The sequence below is a fragment of the Cnephaeus nilssonii genome, assembly GCF_951640355.1.
Source record: "Cnephaeus nilssonii genome assembly, chromosome: 11".
Lineage (NCBI taxonomy): Eukaryota > Metazoa > Chordata > Mammalia > Chiroptera > Vespertilionidae > Cnephaeus > Cnephaeus nilssonii.
Window position 1 is genome coordinate 40868855 of NC_137082.1, and position 15469 is coordinate 40884323.

The window sequence follows — 15469 nt, forward strand, 5'->3', positions numbered from 1 at the left end:
TAATTGCTTTCTGTCCCTTTCGAAATTACTCAGCCTGGAAAAAGATAGCACGTATTGATTTACTGTATAGTAAATGTTCCACATCTCTCCTCCTCTAACACACAGACTCACACACTGCACATACACAGCATTGGTGGCGAGGAACTGTGTATCTAACCATTTATTTCATCATACTTGCATAAGAACAAAAGTGGGACGGAACCTTTTCTTCCTCTGTTAAAGAATATAACATAAAATTATTAAAATGTGCAAAATGAATGCCAGCCTAGTGTTATCTTGAATTCATGATGTGTTTGTTTTTAAGCTCTAAAGTAAAACAAGTTTTTCAAAGGAAAAGTAAATATTTCCTGATAGTGTAGTATCAATCTATATGCATAGATTAGTGTCAATTAACATTTATCTGCATATGTCATATTAGAAGCAATGTCAAAACTTAGCTTATGTTTGATAGTTTTGGAGGAAGTTATAAACATTATGCAAAGTCAAATTGTGCTCTTCAGCATGGTCTTTTCCTTTATTTCAGGAATGATCCACTAATCTAGAGGATAGGTGTTTTATTGTTCTTGTTAATCCTCAGCCCAGGGTATTTTTCCATTGATTTTTAGAGAAAGTGGAAGGGCGAGGGAGAGAAACATTGATGTGAGAGAGTCTTTAGTTGGTTGCTTCCTGCAGGATTGGTTGCCTCCTGCAGATGGCCCTGTGCCCTGACCAGGGCTGGGGTGAAGCCTGCAACCAAGGTGCATGCTCTTGACTGGAATTGAACCCAGAGTCCTTCAATCTGCAGGCTGATGCTCTGTCCACTGAACCAAACCAGCAAGGGCCATGCATGTTGTATTTTAATTCATAGATTCTGTCCTGCTATTTGTGACTTTTCTATAAGCATCTGATGCTTTTTTCAACATGGACTTTGCAGTACTAGTTTTGGTTGTCCTAAAGCCAAATCAGTAAACTTAGCGAGTTTTAAAAAACAACACTAAAACAGATCTAGAGCAACCTCTCTGAGGGATAATTTGTAGGTATTTGTGTCAACATATACATTTCAGAAGTGTAATACCATGTATATTTCTTTTTTTGTCTTAAATGAATAGGAATTGTTATCCGTGATTTTAATTGTGATCTTGGTTGCTTCTGTAACTCAGATAGTCAGGAATGCACTGTATTATCTTGAAGGGATCAGAGCATCCTTATTTGTAGAAGACAGAGACTTTAATAGTTGGAGTGACTTTCCTTTGTCACACTGTATATTACTTACCATATTGCTAGGTATGCATTTGTTAAAAAATACATATAGCCCCTAAACAATTCTTTGGAAATATGTTTGCCCTCGCTCTTTGTTTGACGTTAACATTTATTCCCAAAAGAGCTCTCTTTCAGCTTTTCAGGGAGCTTTGCTGATGGCTCTCTTGTAAACCCACCACCACCCTTTCGTCCCAGAATTCTCAGGGCAGGCTTAGCTGCTCCAGCAAGGCTGCTGTTTCCTGGCGAGTCCCCATTTACATAGCCACCACTCCTGGGTTAGATAATGGACTCAAAGGTTAAGAGCAGAGGATCTCAACAGCTCCAATCAGCGGGGCTTTTGCAGGGCTAATTACCTCTTTACTGCGCTGACTCTAATGTGACATGTTTATTGCCTTAACTAACAACTCATTAGCTTAGTTGATGTTTTTGTCAATATTAATTCGTTCATTTAAGCCAAGTCAAAGCTTAAACAAAGATGTCCAGACTGAGAAACGGGCAGCAGAGTGACTCTTGTTTGTTCATCTTTTTTTTTTCCCCTCCTTACTCAACTTCAATAAAATAAATGTGTAGAAGAGAAACATTTAGAGTGCTCGTATTGGGAATGTTGGTATTTGTCCATCTGCCTGCATGTAACACAATTCTGAGTTTATTTTTCCTGTGGTTACTCCATTCTCCATATCACAACTTACTATTTAGTGTCTACTAGGGACATGTACTTCTAGTTTGGACTACACATCTGTAAAGGCTTAACATTCAGCAGGTCCTTGTACCAGTGGGAGGTTTTAGTGTGGTTATTAGAAAAGAGACCAAGTAATTTTTCATGTAATTTTAATTTCCACTAGACTACCTAGAAGATTACCTTGCGATTTACCTTGTAATGATTACTAACTTAGTCTATGTGGATTATTTAAAAACAAGGGCCAATAATGAAGTTATCATGAAATGTTTGTGTGTGGGTTTTTTTTTTTGCCATAACATTAATGACATTTCTTAGAGAATGTCATTGTTTCGATTTCATGTATTTTTAAGTAACAATTAAATTCTAAAAGTGCTAGAGTAGTTCAAATGCATGAAATAACTGATTGTGAGCCTTTTGATTCAGTGGTGAGTCGGTTACTTTGGAGCACTCCATTGGCATCCTCAGAACCCTGGAATCTGTTTGGCAGGTCCTCTCGCAGCGTGCCGCCTGGTGTACAGAAAGGGTGCAGATGCATTCCTGGTCAGACAGAGTGAAGCTGCAGGCTTAGGGGAGTTCATCCCTGGAGCCAGTCTCTGCTTTGAAGGCCAGGGGCTGCCTCTGATTGGTTGGTTCCTGGAGGTGATCAGCCCAGAGAAGGCTGATGGGGGCCATGCACAGGACATGGGATACTACTGTATTCATGTTCAGTGAGCAATACATTATGTATCAGATACTCATTTACCTCATTTCTCATCCTATAGCTATAGGTCACATGGATGCTAACTTGTCAGTAGTCCTAAGAAATCAAAGTATAATTGTGTCCACTCTAGAATCAATATTCTGACTACCTTTACCTTCCCTTCTTTCCTTGTCTACCATTCTTCCTTGAATCTGTTTCACAGGCTCTCCGAGCTTTCATTCCATGGAAACCTTTCAGTTAGGTGACCAGTGACTTAGGCATTACCAGATCCAATAAGCCAGCCTCAGCCCTTGTCTCTGTCTCCTGACAGCGCATATTCCAGCTGTGTGGAAACTGGACACTTTCCTTCCCTTGCTTCCCATGACATTGCCCTCTCCTGGTTCTCTCACCTCATTAGCCGCTTGTCCTCACTGTTGGCGTTCCTCTTCTTTCCAGCGTGTGGAGGTTCTGCTGCACCTACACTGATTCCCGAGGCACCGCTCAGTCCCCTGGCATCAAAACCATCTGTACTCCGGTGACTGCACATGCCCCTTTCATTTCGCTCAGGTCTCTGTTTAAATGTCACCTTCCACAGAGTCCTTCCCTCCTTATCACTTGCGACACTCTTACTCTGCTTTATTTTTCCTCACAGGACTTAGAAGTACCTGACATATATATGTGTTCATTTGGTTTTTATGTCCCAACTAGAATATAAGCTCCATGAGAGCAGACTTTGTTATCCTGCACTTAAAACAGTGCCTATTACGGAGCCTATTACTAGTAAATATCAAATGAATTAAAGGGTCACTCAGCCAATAGGTACTAGAGCTGGAATTTAAACCCTTGTTCTCTTGTCTCCTTCCCTCTCCCCTCCTGCTTATGTCCTTCAATAACCCCACACCTTTTGGGAACAGGAAATAGAAGTGTTTGGACCACTCACTAAAGATTTGGTAGACTTTAAGGTGTTTTTTTTTTTTTTTTTTTACTTCTTTGATATCATGAACTTCTTCTGTTATTTTACTTCTTTTTTGTTGCCCCCCAGATTGTCTAGCAATCAGCACTTGTTACCTACCACAGTCTATTTTAGTCTGCCATCTGAAATACATTAATTACTCAAAGCAAGATGAGATTAAATGTCGCCCTATATCAAAACCTGGTTAATTTATAACTCAAAATAGAGCAGAAAAAAATACTTGGAATCAGGGAGCTTTTGAATTCTATACGCTTCTGATTCTAGGACAAGAAACAGCTAGATTCTAGGACAAGAAACAGCTAATTACTTTGAATTAGGACTGTTTTGATTAACCTAATATTAGATTAATGAGTTTTAAAATATCTTTATCAAATGAGTTTCCTAATTTAACAAAGTTATCTTATGCTTTTTATTAAAAGAAATGATTACTTGCTTTTTATGCCATGCAGGATGTTAAAAGTTTAAAAGCAGTTTTTAATAACTGCATTAGTGCAAAGCATCTAGCTGTAGAATGTTTGTTAATTATTTTATATCAATGAACAATACACTCTACATTGGAATTATTTTTAATCAAATCAGGTACCTGTATAAAGCAAAGGAATGGAATTCTAGACAGCACTCTGCCAGGCTTGCTCTTTGATGGACATTAGCAAATGGAAAAGGGCTTCATTCTCTTGGTTACACTTTGAAATAAGTGGCCAATCATTATTAATTCATTTGCACTCATTGTAATGGCATAAATCATCATAAATTCGTTTGGTCTAAAGTGCATATAATATATTCTCCCACAGGAATTTCCTTGTAATTGAGCTATTAATTAATGTATTTTTTAATATGACCTTTTCCCTTCTCTACTATTCGGAGCCAAGGATGGTTAGTGGCCATTTCTTCATTCATAATTTTCTTTTAAGTATGAGAAACAAGTTTGTCTTACTATACCTGTAGACTGGCCCAGGCTGGACCAAAGCCCAAGAAAATGCCCTCCGCAGTCCAGGTCCCCGTCCCCTTTGAATGCACTGTTTGTTCTATAGTTTCCTCCTTTAGCCTCTTCAGTGACCAGTGCTGCTTCCTTCCTCACAGCTGGTTAGAGAAATTGCCTGTGAGTGAGGTAACCAAGGATTCCCGTGAGGTCTTCATGCTTCTAGGAAAGCATCATGGGAGGGAAAACGTACCCCCCCTCCCACCTCCCAAAAGAGAAAAGGAAATAAAAATTACTAATGGAGAGCTCGAGAAAAATGTTAAAATGTCATGGATTTTTTTATGACTTTTTAAAGTGAACTTTTCTTATTTAGTGCTATTTCTACACAATTGGGTAAAAAAAATACCCGATTCATGTTCATATCATGAACATATCATGTTAGTAGTATCTGTGATTCTATGGAAATAAAAGTTTGAATTAGTTTAAAAGGTGTTCTGTTTAGTGTACATAATTGCAGTCGACTCTGCCTGGGTGTTTTCAGTGAGTAAAAGAAGTCTAGAAGTGTTATTTTTTTTAATCAAATGAATGATGCTGATACTCAGACGAGAAATATGTAACTATAGTTCTTTATAGTTAACAGCGTTTTCATATCATAGGCATTTAATAAATGTAGCTGTGTTAATAAAGTAGCTTGTGATAAGGATAAATAAATACTGCAGAAAACAAATTATGACCTAAATAATAACAGTTGTGTGTATGTGTGTGGTGGGGGGGATGTTACTGTAAAGGCTTGTGTATTAATCTTTTAAAAGAGCTGGTCATTATAACCAGCCAGATACTACAAAAATTTTAAATATTAATGTTTTTTATTAGTCAGTTTATGATTGGACAACATTCATTTTAACAGAGCAAAGCAACAAGTTAGTCACAGTGTAATACTCTCAGTTTTTTGACCACTATTTATATAGGCTTTATTTTGTTGTTTCTGTCTCAACCCTCTTCTCATCTTTTGCATTTTATTGTCACAGCAAAGCGTAAATATTTTCTTGCAGCTTTGCTCTTTTGTAGCACTTTTTAAAAAACAGTAAGACTGAAGTCAGAACATACACACACAAAGCTTGAGGTAAAATAGCACTAAAATATGAGCTATTGTTATCACTCTTGACTGCATGACAACAGAATTAGTCTCTCACCTGCCAGAGGGTTGCAGTTAATTGTGATTTATCCAAGCCTGGATGTTTGTGCTTTCTGCTTTTTAAAAGGTTTTGTTGTGATTTGTTTTCTAGTGTTTGGAGGCTGTCTGCATTTTGGTAGTTCATTTGGACACTTGACTAGATTACTGGGGAGGTGGTGATGGAGTGCCTGCTGCTCGCTGAATTCCTACTACAAAGCTGCCGCTGTATCTGTGCCACTCAGAAAGACCAGTTTGGGAACTTGACCTTGAATATGGTCCCAGGTTGACTTGAATTATGCTGAACTTCACCCTGCAACAAGCTGAGTTAGGAGCCTCTTGGCAGTCTCAGTTGAGAGCCAGTGACCAGTAGGAGGACTTATTAGTTGTAATAATTATGGTGGGAGAAGGTTCCCTTACAGATCCTTGGGATAATAAGTGTATTATAAATAGCATGTTTCCAAGATTTTCAATATCATGGGCCAGTAAAATTTCCAAAAACAAAGTGTGAGGGTATTTAGCAAGTTTTTAAATTTTTTATTCTGCTGAGTACAAACATTAAAAAATACTACTCTCTTCATCATTTTATTTAAAAAATATTTTATTCACCACAATGTAGTAAGAACATAACCTTAGAATAAGCACTCCTTTAAGTCGAAAAAGTTTAGCTTTATGAAAAGGATTTATTAACACATTGTTTTTGTATTTTACCATTTCACCATAGAGCCATGGGCAAAGTATATGGTAGACTCTTGGAAATTTCTGATCTGTGCATAATTTTGTTGACTGTGCTGGGTACAGTATAAAGTAATTTTTAGTATTTGCCAAAGCAACAAAACTAAGTACTTACTTAAAAATAAGGCACTGTGCTAAGCCTATGACAAACATCAAAGTTTTTGTGTTTTTTTTAATTTTTATATGTCCCAGGGAACTTACTCAATTAGCAGACAGGAAAAGGTAATAAAATAAAATGAAAACAATGAATAAAATTAGCTTTAGACAATAGAACAAAGTGCAAGAAATGCTTTATTGTTGTTTGTTAAATATTTGGATAATAATTGCTATATTAATAAGAATTTCATTCCAAGGTAAGCGGGAAAATGTGGCAGAAATTTCTAACTACCTATGCAATACCATTCTCGCCTTCCCTGTGAACAAAACCTCAGTTTTGGCCCAGCCGGTGTGGCTCAGTGATTGCGCATCTACCTATGAACCAGGAGGTCACGCTTCAATTCGCTGTCAGGGCACGTGCCTAGGTTGTAGGCTAGATCCCTAGTTAGGGGGCATGTAGGAGTCAGCCAATCAATGATTTTCTCTCGTCATTGATGTTTCTGTCTCTCCCTCTCCCTTCCTCTCTGAAATCAATAATAATATATTTGAAAAAAAGAAAGAAAATGAGCAATGATTCTTAAAAACAAAACAAAAAAAACAACCCCACTCAGTTTTGTTAAAGATAGCTGTGTGCCCAGCTCACAAACTACATTTCCCATTCTTCCTTGAAACCAGGGTAATTATTGTGTGATAGAATTCTGGCCAGTGAAATGTAATCAGACTTTAAAAGGGGGCTTGACTTAACTGGCACATGTTTTTTGCCCTTCATCCTTCTACTTCTTCCTGCCCGTAAGGAAGATGCAGTGCTGGGTGTACAGTAAACAATTTTGTGACCATGATTCAACTAAGTTACAACCAAGACAATCAGAGGAACTTAGTACGGCTATATTTAGCTGCTGAACAAGGTACAGCAACCTTCTCATTGTATGAGAAAAGATAAAACCTATAATTTATTTTATCTGTTTTGCAGAGACACTGATAATGGCAGCTTCATATATTTTGTAATTCAGAGGGAAGAAGAGATTGATCATAAAGTATATAGTTTTGAATCCATAGTTGGTTAGAATGTCATGAATAAAATATTGCCTCTTACCTACTATGGTTCTCTGTTATTTCATCCAAAGCCCTTTTAACTAGAAAATTCTGTGATTCTAATGAATCCATTTGGCTGGGGATGAGTAGATCACAATTAAAAGGCAGTAGGGCTTGCCCCTTTCTAGTCACAAGACAGCCTAAACACTGATTTCTAAAATGAAGATCTGATCATACTCCTTTTTTGATTAAAACTTTCCAGTGGTTCCCCAATGTCACCAAAATAGACAGACTCTTTGCGTGGCATATGCGGCCTTTGTGACCAGGCTCTAAGACCCTGTCCTGCCTCATGTCTCACCGCTCCATTCCACCCACCTTGCCCTCCTTCCCCCTTGCCATTCCGCAGCCCCTTCGCTCCCCCACAACATTTTCAGCCATGTTGAACTTTGTGCAGTCCGCGATCCTGCTGTATTCTTGCTCATTGCCTGGTCTTTAGGCGTGCTATTCTCTCTGCCTGGAGTGTTTTCTTTCCCTACTCCTCCTCTCTGAGTGGCTAATTCCTACCTAGGTATTAGGTTTTGGTATGGGGGTCACCTTTCCCCGGAAGCCTTTTCAAACCCCTGAGATGGGGTTCAGTGCCTCTGTTAAGTTCTGTCATGATGAGATGTGCTTATAAAGATAACACTGTTCATATATATTCAAATTACCTGGTTGCTCACCTGTCTCCTGAGCTAGAATGTATTTCCAGGAGGGGAAGAGCTGAGTGTTATTCCCGTTTGTTTCCCCAGGACTTAGTACAACATAGCAATACTCTATGAAGAGGTATTACATGAATCTTTAGATGGATAGATTGGGACCAAATTGTGGAAAGCCTTGAGTGAATGTCAGGCCGGTTTGTTGAACTTTTTAATACTGCCACTGGAGAGTTATTATGAAGGAGTTAGTTATGATGGCAGATCATCGCCCACGTCCTTACTTAGTGAGGCACTATGGAATCGTGGGGCATTTACGTAAAATAAGTCAATTTGTATTTCTGTGCAAAATTAGTCTATCCTATACAAGTTAAAATACAAACTTTATTGGTTACCAAACACTTAAGAAAATTCTGACAGGTAAAGTGCAAATTCAGAAAATTCTGGTCATGAGACTTTTTCTATCAGTAGGAAAGGTGCTGTCATCTTAATTTTAGCTTTTCATCACCTTGGTCCATTTTGCAGAACACCTACATTATATGGAATTATAAGTTAAATCAACCCTAAATTTGAGAATATAAGTTGAGGAAAGCATACATTTATCTATCCCTTTTTATTATCATACCATTTTTTAAAGGTTGGCTCCTAAGTGTCAGCAAGAATATGTGATTAGGAAGTTTGAAGTCTTAGGCGTCCTAGATTGTTCCTTCAGAACATAGGTGTCATTAATGCCGGTAGCATTAAAGTCGTAAGGTTCCTATTCATCAACAAGGCCGGACACCAAAGTTTTAACTTGAAAATCCCCTTCATCTTCTATTATTTACAGGTCTTGTTTGGAATAAGTTGTCAGAGACAGATGTGGAATTTTAACATTTATATGTCTTTATAATTCCAGAGCAGATCATTGGAGAAAAACATACATGGACTAGAAGGTTTAAAATGTGTGTTAAACAGGCCATTTTTCTCTCTGCTTCTCTCGATGCCCCACCTTGGCCTGCTAGAGCTGAGGGGATCTGTGCCCTGTGTTACCAGAGACCTGGAGGAGACGTTTGTTTGCGGGAAGTGATTTAGGGGGAGAGGTAATGGGCCACAGGGGGGGTGGGGTGTTCACACTTTGCTGTGGCCATACAGGGCCGGGGGTCTGTCAGAGAACCCTTACTGTTTTCCCTTCTCTGTCATTTCATCGGAGGGCAAGTGATCACGTCCCCTAGGCTGGGCTTCCCACTCTGTCAGGAAAATGATGGAAAATAGCAAGAAATCGGCCACTTATTGTTTATTATTGCTCACCAGAAAAGAAATTGTCAAAGTGGTGAGGAAGCTGCCTCTAGAGTTCCCACCACAGAAAAACCAGCCGGGTCCCTCTATTGCCAGAGTGCTCTCCCCTGTCACGAATACAGAACTGGGAGAGGGCAGTTAAGGAAAATGATGATTGAAATGCTATAAAACATGGTACTCAGGGAACTTCACTTCCCCTTTGCAATATCGCTTACCCAGGATACACCTCCAGGGAGCCCTAGCCCTTAGATTGGAAGCCATTGCCGCGGTGTTTCGGGGCGTCTACAGGGAGCAGCGGGGGAGGTTTCTCGGCAGCCCCTAGTAGTAAAGAAGACACAGAAAGTGGTAGACTTGTGGACATTTTGAAGTATTATTCTGACAAGCTGGGGCAGGGAGCTGCCTTAGAAATGTATATGCCGTAAAGGCAGACCTATTTTCCCGTTTAGGTCCATCATGTGTGCGAAGCTCTGTGCTTGGTGTTTTGGGAGACACACAGCTATATGAAACACACTCCTACCCCCAAGGCACCTGCTGAGGAAAAGGGAAGTGCGCAGAAATGCTTACGTTTAAAAGCATCCTGTGGTACAGGGCACACACGTGCTGGCAGACCATGGAGAGCAATGGATCACTCTTTCAAAGGAGTGTATATTCTTGTGATCCGCAAAACTTGAAGCTTTGCATACATTTACATGGCTAAGTGTGAGAGTAAAATTTACAAATGCACGCATGAATGAAGTATGAGCCGGGGGATGGTTTCTCAGGGAGGCTTTCCCTATATAGGTACCTCTTTTGTGTACTGCAGGCAGTGTTAACCCAAGGGCCATGGCCTCCTGAAATATTTTCTGCAGAATTTGGTAGATAAGTACATGTATGTAGTTGCCTGGGGAAAGGACCAATGGCTTTCAACAGTCTTGAAGGGTCTGTGCCTGAGAAGAAGCTCAGATCCGCTAGTTTACAGACTGCAGCCACAGACGCTTGTCCTGGCTCTGCAATGCCCTTTCCCTCTCTTCGCTTCCTTGTCAGCCATTCTCACTCAACAGTCGGCCATCACGTAAGTGTTTGTCGTTGTTGAGTGCATTGAAGTTTACATGCCACGTTCCTACTTTTGAAGACAAACCATTCAACATGTTTTCCATACTAAGCCCTGACTGCCACTTATTGCGACATTCATTTCACACTCAGATGCTTGATGGGAGTGAACTATTGTTATCCCCATTTTACAGGCAGGGACACGGAGGCTCACTGAGTCCCTTCCTAAGCCTGCCCCCTAATAAGTTATGAAACTGTGGTTAATCCTCTGTCCGAAACCTGAAGCCTGTGCTCCCCCATCCAGTCTACTATTCTATGATTTATAAACTGTTTTTGTCTCTTTCTCTCAAAGAACAAACACAACAAAAAAACTCTTCTAAATTGCAGTTTGCTCTTCACAGTCTCTCGTGCTTTTCTTTTTTAAATGTCAGAACGCCTTTTGAAGGAGATGGGCTTCTGCAGCTTAATCGCCACTGGGCGCATGTGTACAAACGGTCAGCATTGTCTTCACCAGAAAGCAGGACATGCTCATTAAAATCTAGATCATTTTAACAGATTTAAACATCATATGAGCTGTATTTGTTGTGTTTTTTAATGTTTTTATTGATTTCAGAGAGGAATGGAGAGGGAGAGAGCTAGAAACATCAATGATGAGAGAGAATCATTGATCAGCTGCCTCCTGCACACCTTCTACTGGGGATCGAGCCTGAAACCCGGGCATGTGCCCTGGCCGGGAATTGAACCTTGACCTCCTGGTTCATAGGTCAGTGCTCATCCACTGAGCCACACTGGCTGGGCAAGCTGCATTTAATTTAACCAACTGCCTGAAGAATTTCCTGCACACCTGACACCCTTGTACTCAATAACACCAGGAAGTGGAGGGGGTACACACTTAGAAGGGGACACTTTTTCACACTACACGCTCTGCCTTCTCTATCCCTCACCCCTGTGGGTGAACATTGTGCGTAATGAGATGTGTCAAGGTGGGAAGTGTTTGACACATGAACTCTGTTAGATGCAGAAGAAAGGTGAAGAAACTCCATATTCCATCATTTGAAGTCATCTGCATCTTGCAGAATGCTTAGTAAGGAGAAACCTTGGACATTTAGGATCACTGATAAGTTTTGAAGTTGTGTATACTTATGTAATTTTTATGGAATTAAAACACTTCAGAATATGGTTATAAGATATTGTCACCTAAATAATGCTCAGTCACATACTGTAAACTCAAGATCTCTCATAATCTATCTCTCTGTTCAAAACCCTTTTACAGTTAAAAAAAAAAAAAGAAAGAAAGAAATCCCAAGTGGTTTACATTTTGAAAATATGCTTGAAAGAAAACCTCAGAAAGTAAAATTACTTTATTGCTCTGCCTTTCATTTTGTAATTTTAGGCAAGGCACTGACGTTCCTTCTGCTCCAGCCGCCCAGCCCCAAGCTTCCCCCACACAGCACCATCCGGAGAACAGCCATCGATCTGATTGGACGCGGGTTCACCGTGTGGGAGCCTTACATGGACGTGTCCGCCGTCCTCATGGGGCTGCTGGAGCTCTGCGCCGACGCCGAGAAGCAGCTCGCCAAGTACGTGCTCAGTTCCAGTGAATGGGATTTGTTTTTGTTCCCGGCGATTACCCTTTATAAATTGTGTGTTTTTAATAGAAAAATTAACAAGTGTCTCAATATATGAAACTTTGGATGTGGACAGTGAAAGGGAAGTTTGTTCCTGTAATTTTAACACCATTGGGATTTAGCATTGAGCCCATGAATGATCAGTCAGTAACAGCTTTAAAATTGTTTATTGTGATTGTTAGCTAATAATTGTATAAACATCCTTGATAAGGAAAATTACACTTCCCAAATTGCTTTACTAATAGAATGTGTGACCAAATAGTTTGGGGCATTATTTCTTTGTACTCGTTTTGATTTTTAAATCCCCTTTATTGATGTTTTACTTGCACACAGGAAAAGACCAGTCATAGGAGGTTGCAGTGATCTGGGAGCAATGATGACAGTAATGGAGTAGGAAGATGAGCTGAGGGACTTGCTAAAATGAACTAAATGGAAACACTTGGTCAGGAATGGCTACGAGTGGGGGTTGGGGTGTGGGTGGGAGAGGTTAGTGTTGACTTGAGAATTCAGCCTCCTGATTCCTGGAGGAAGCTCCCCCCCGCCCCTTTTTGGTGATATAATACTCATAGCATTAAATTTGCCACTATAGTCATCTTAAAGCAATACTTCTGTGACATTAAGTGCATTCACAAGGTTATGCAGCCATCACTGCTATCAAGTTCCTGTAGTAGTTGCTCCAAATGGAAACTCTGTATCCATTAAGCAACCACTCCCTATTCTCCCCACTCCCACCCCCACCCAGTCCCTGGCAGTCACTGATGTTTTCTATCTATGAATGTGCCTATTCTGGAAATTTCATTTAAGTGGAATTATGCAATATGTGGCCTTTTATGTCTGGCTTCTTTCACGTAGCATCTTTCCAAGGTTCCTTCATGTTATAGTATGTATTAATAACTTCCTTTCTATAGTTGGATAATATTCCATTTAATGGATGTACCACATTTTGTTTCTATCCACTTATCTGTAGATCAGTGGTTCTCAACCTTTCTAATGCCATGATCCTTTAAAACAGTTCCTCATGTTGTGGTGACCCACAGGTGGAGAACCACAGGTTGAGAACCGCTAGCAGGGTCGCCTAAGACCATCGGAAAACACAGATATTTACATTACGATTCATAACAGTAGCAAAATTACAGTTATGAAGTAGCAACAAAAATAATTTTATGGTTGGGGGTCACCACAACATGAGGAACTGTATTAAAGGGTCATGGCATTAGAAAGGTTGAGAACCACTGCTGTAGATGGACATTTGGGTTGTTTCTACCTTTTGGCTATTGTGAACAATGATGCTATGAACATTCATGCACAGGTATTGGTTTGAATACCTATTTTCAATGGAATTGTTGAGTCATATGGTAATTCTATGTTTAAATTATTATCGAGGAGCCACTATTTCCCGCAGTGGCTGTACCGTTTTTCATTCCTACCAGTTATGCACAGAGTTCCATTTTCCCTGCATCCTCACCAACACTTTTTTCTGCTTGTGAGTGTGAATGCCTCGTGGTAGGAATTCTGGAACTGTCCCATGATGTCCCTCTTAATGTAAATGTGATCACCTCTTTGATTTTCTCAATGATTGGAATTTCATTCTTATCATGGTTAATCTTTAACAAAAACCTTGAGTTCTCTGCCCTTTTATTCTTGGTTGCCTTTCTCATACTCCAAGTTCTCTTCTGTTCCAGCATGCTTTGGACTGTAGTCTTTCTGATGCCTGCTCTGGGCTCAGAGTGTGGGGACCAGACAAACAAGTGAAGCCTAGACTTGAAGGCTTGACTTTTTCTGCAGACCAGACATGCCCAGCCCTAAATCCCAAGATTTATTGGTAGGAGGCAGGTATATATTTCAAACATAGGCAGCTGTCCTCCCTATCACCTCATATCTCTATGCTCCCCAACTTCACCTGGGTGCCTCCCTGGCTGTATGCCCTTCAGCAAATTACTTCATCTCTTATCTCAGTTCCAACTATATTTTGGGCTAATTAAAGTACGCACTTCAGAAGGTTGCTATGAAATGAGTATATATTTGCAAAGTGCTTAGAAGAGTATTAGCTAAAAGATGAAATGATTGCTACCTGCATGGTGGTAGTGCAGGGTCATTGTCCTAGTGTTCAGCAAATCAGGTCCTGCCCATTTCTAGAATGAACAGTTCGACATAGTGGGAGCCAGCATGGTTTATGGATACTGAAGGTTGGAAGGTTCTCGACTGATTTTAAGGATTAGGAGGAAATATGAGCCCTTGAGTTTGTGGCCATAGTGAGAGGCAGCTGACCTTTGAGCAAAGCCCCCCAGAACGTGTTTCTACCCAGCCTGTGCCCCCCCCCCCCGCCCCTCCAAAGAGCCCCGTGCTGGCTGCTGTGACCACAGCTCCCTGGGTGACCTAGGACGCCTTTAACACTATCTGATTCTCTAAAATTTTACTTTGAATTAATATTTTCGATTGTTTTCAAATCTGAACTAAATACAATTTCAACAGTATCCACCCTTGTGTTGTTGCCTAGGAAGAGAAGTGGTAGGCCTTTATTTTAGGCTTTTGTATTTAATACTTTACTTTTGAATATATTTACATGAAACTTTTATCAGCAAACATAAAGACGCACTTATGTTTCATCTCCATGTAGTATGTCTACAGACACAAATACTGTAGTTTTCCGGTAAGTAATTTACACATTGCTATTATATCCTTTTCTGTCACGAAGATTAGTATGACTCTATACACCGCTCCGAATAAATGAATGCATCAGCATTTAGCCTTGAGGAGTTCAATGTAATTTTCATCGTGATAAATTGCATAATAAGCAAGAAAATGTTTGCTTATTAATCTGTAACAAGATTTAGATTGAAAATGGCCTTTTCCACCCATGACACACTTGGCCCAGGCCGCAGGAGGACTGAGAGGGGAGAAAGGGAGCGGTGGCGTGTGCGGGGGTTACGTGTGCACCTCGTGCTCACAGCCCCCTCTGCCGCCCCCGTGTACCTGCCTCACTAAGGGCATGATTATGTGCTCAGCTGCCTGCTCGCGGCGGCGATGCCAGGTTTGCTTCATTAAGAAGCTTTTGCTTTGTAAAATTTTAGTTGGTGTTTATTGACAAAGAAAGCACAGGCAGCGGTTTCCTCTTTCTTCCCATTCTTGTGAGTCGATGAGGGATGGGGTTTGGGGGAGGGGCCTGCTACCTAGTCTGGGGAGTGCATCTTACAGTAGTTTCCTTCTTCCTTCCTCTCCTGCACACGGACTCCTCTATCAGAGATGACGCCCGGGAGGTCTGCAAAAACTGTATATGGCTCAAGATGAACAGGGTTTTTTCCAGAATTAACAATGCCTTTAT

The 15469-nt window shown here is 40.4% G+C and overlaps 1 protein-coding gene across 3 annotated transcripts in view; it reads left to right on the forward strand.

Annotated features, from left to right (window-relative positions):
• WDR7 (WD repeat domain 7) overlaps window positions 1-15469 on the forward strand; it is a 290874-nt gene that overhangs the window by 189942 nt on the left and 85463 nt on the right. For all 3 annotated transcript variants that reach the window (XM_079784071.1, XM_079784070.1, XM_079784069.1), the window contains one exon: window positions 11913-12099. In XM_079784071.1, coding sequence (XP_079640197.1) covers window positions 11913-12099 — 187 coding nt within the window. The remainder of the gene's footprint in view (window positions 1-11912; window positions 12100-15469) is intronic.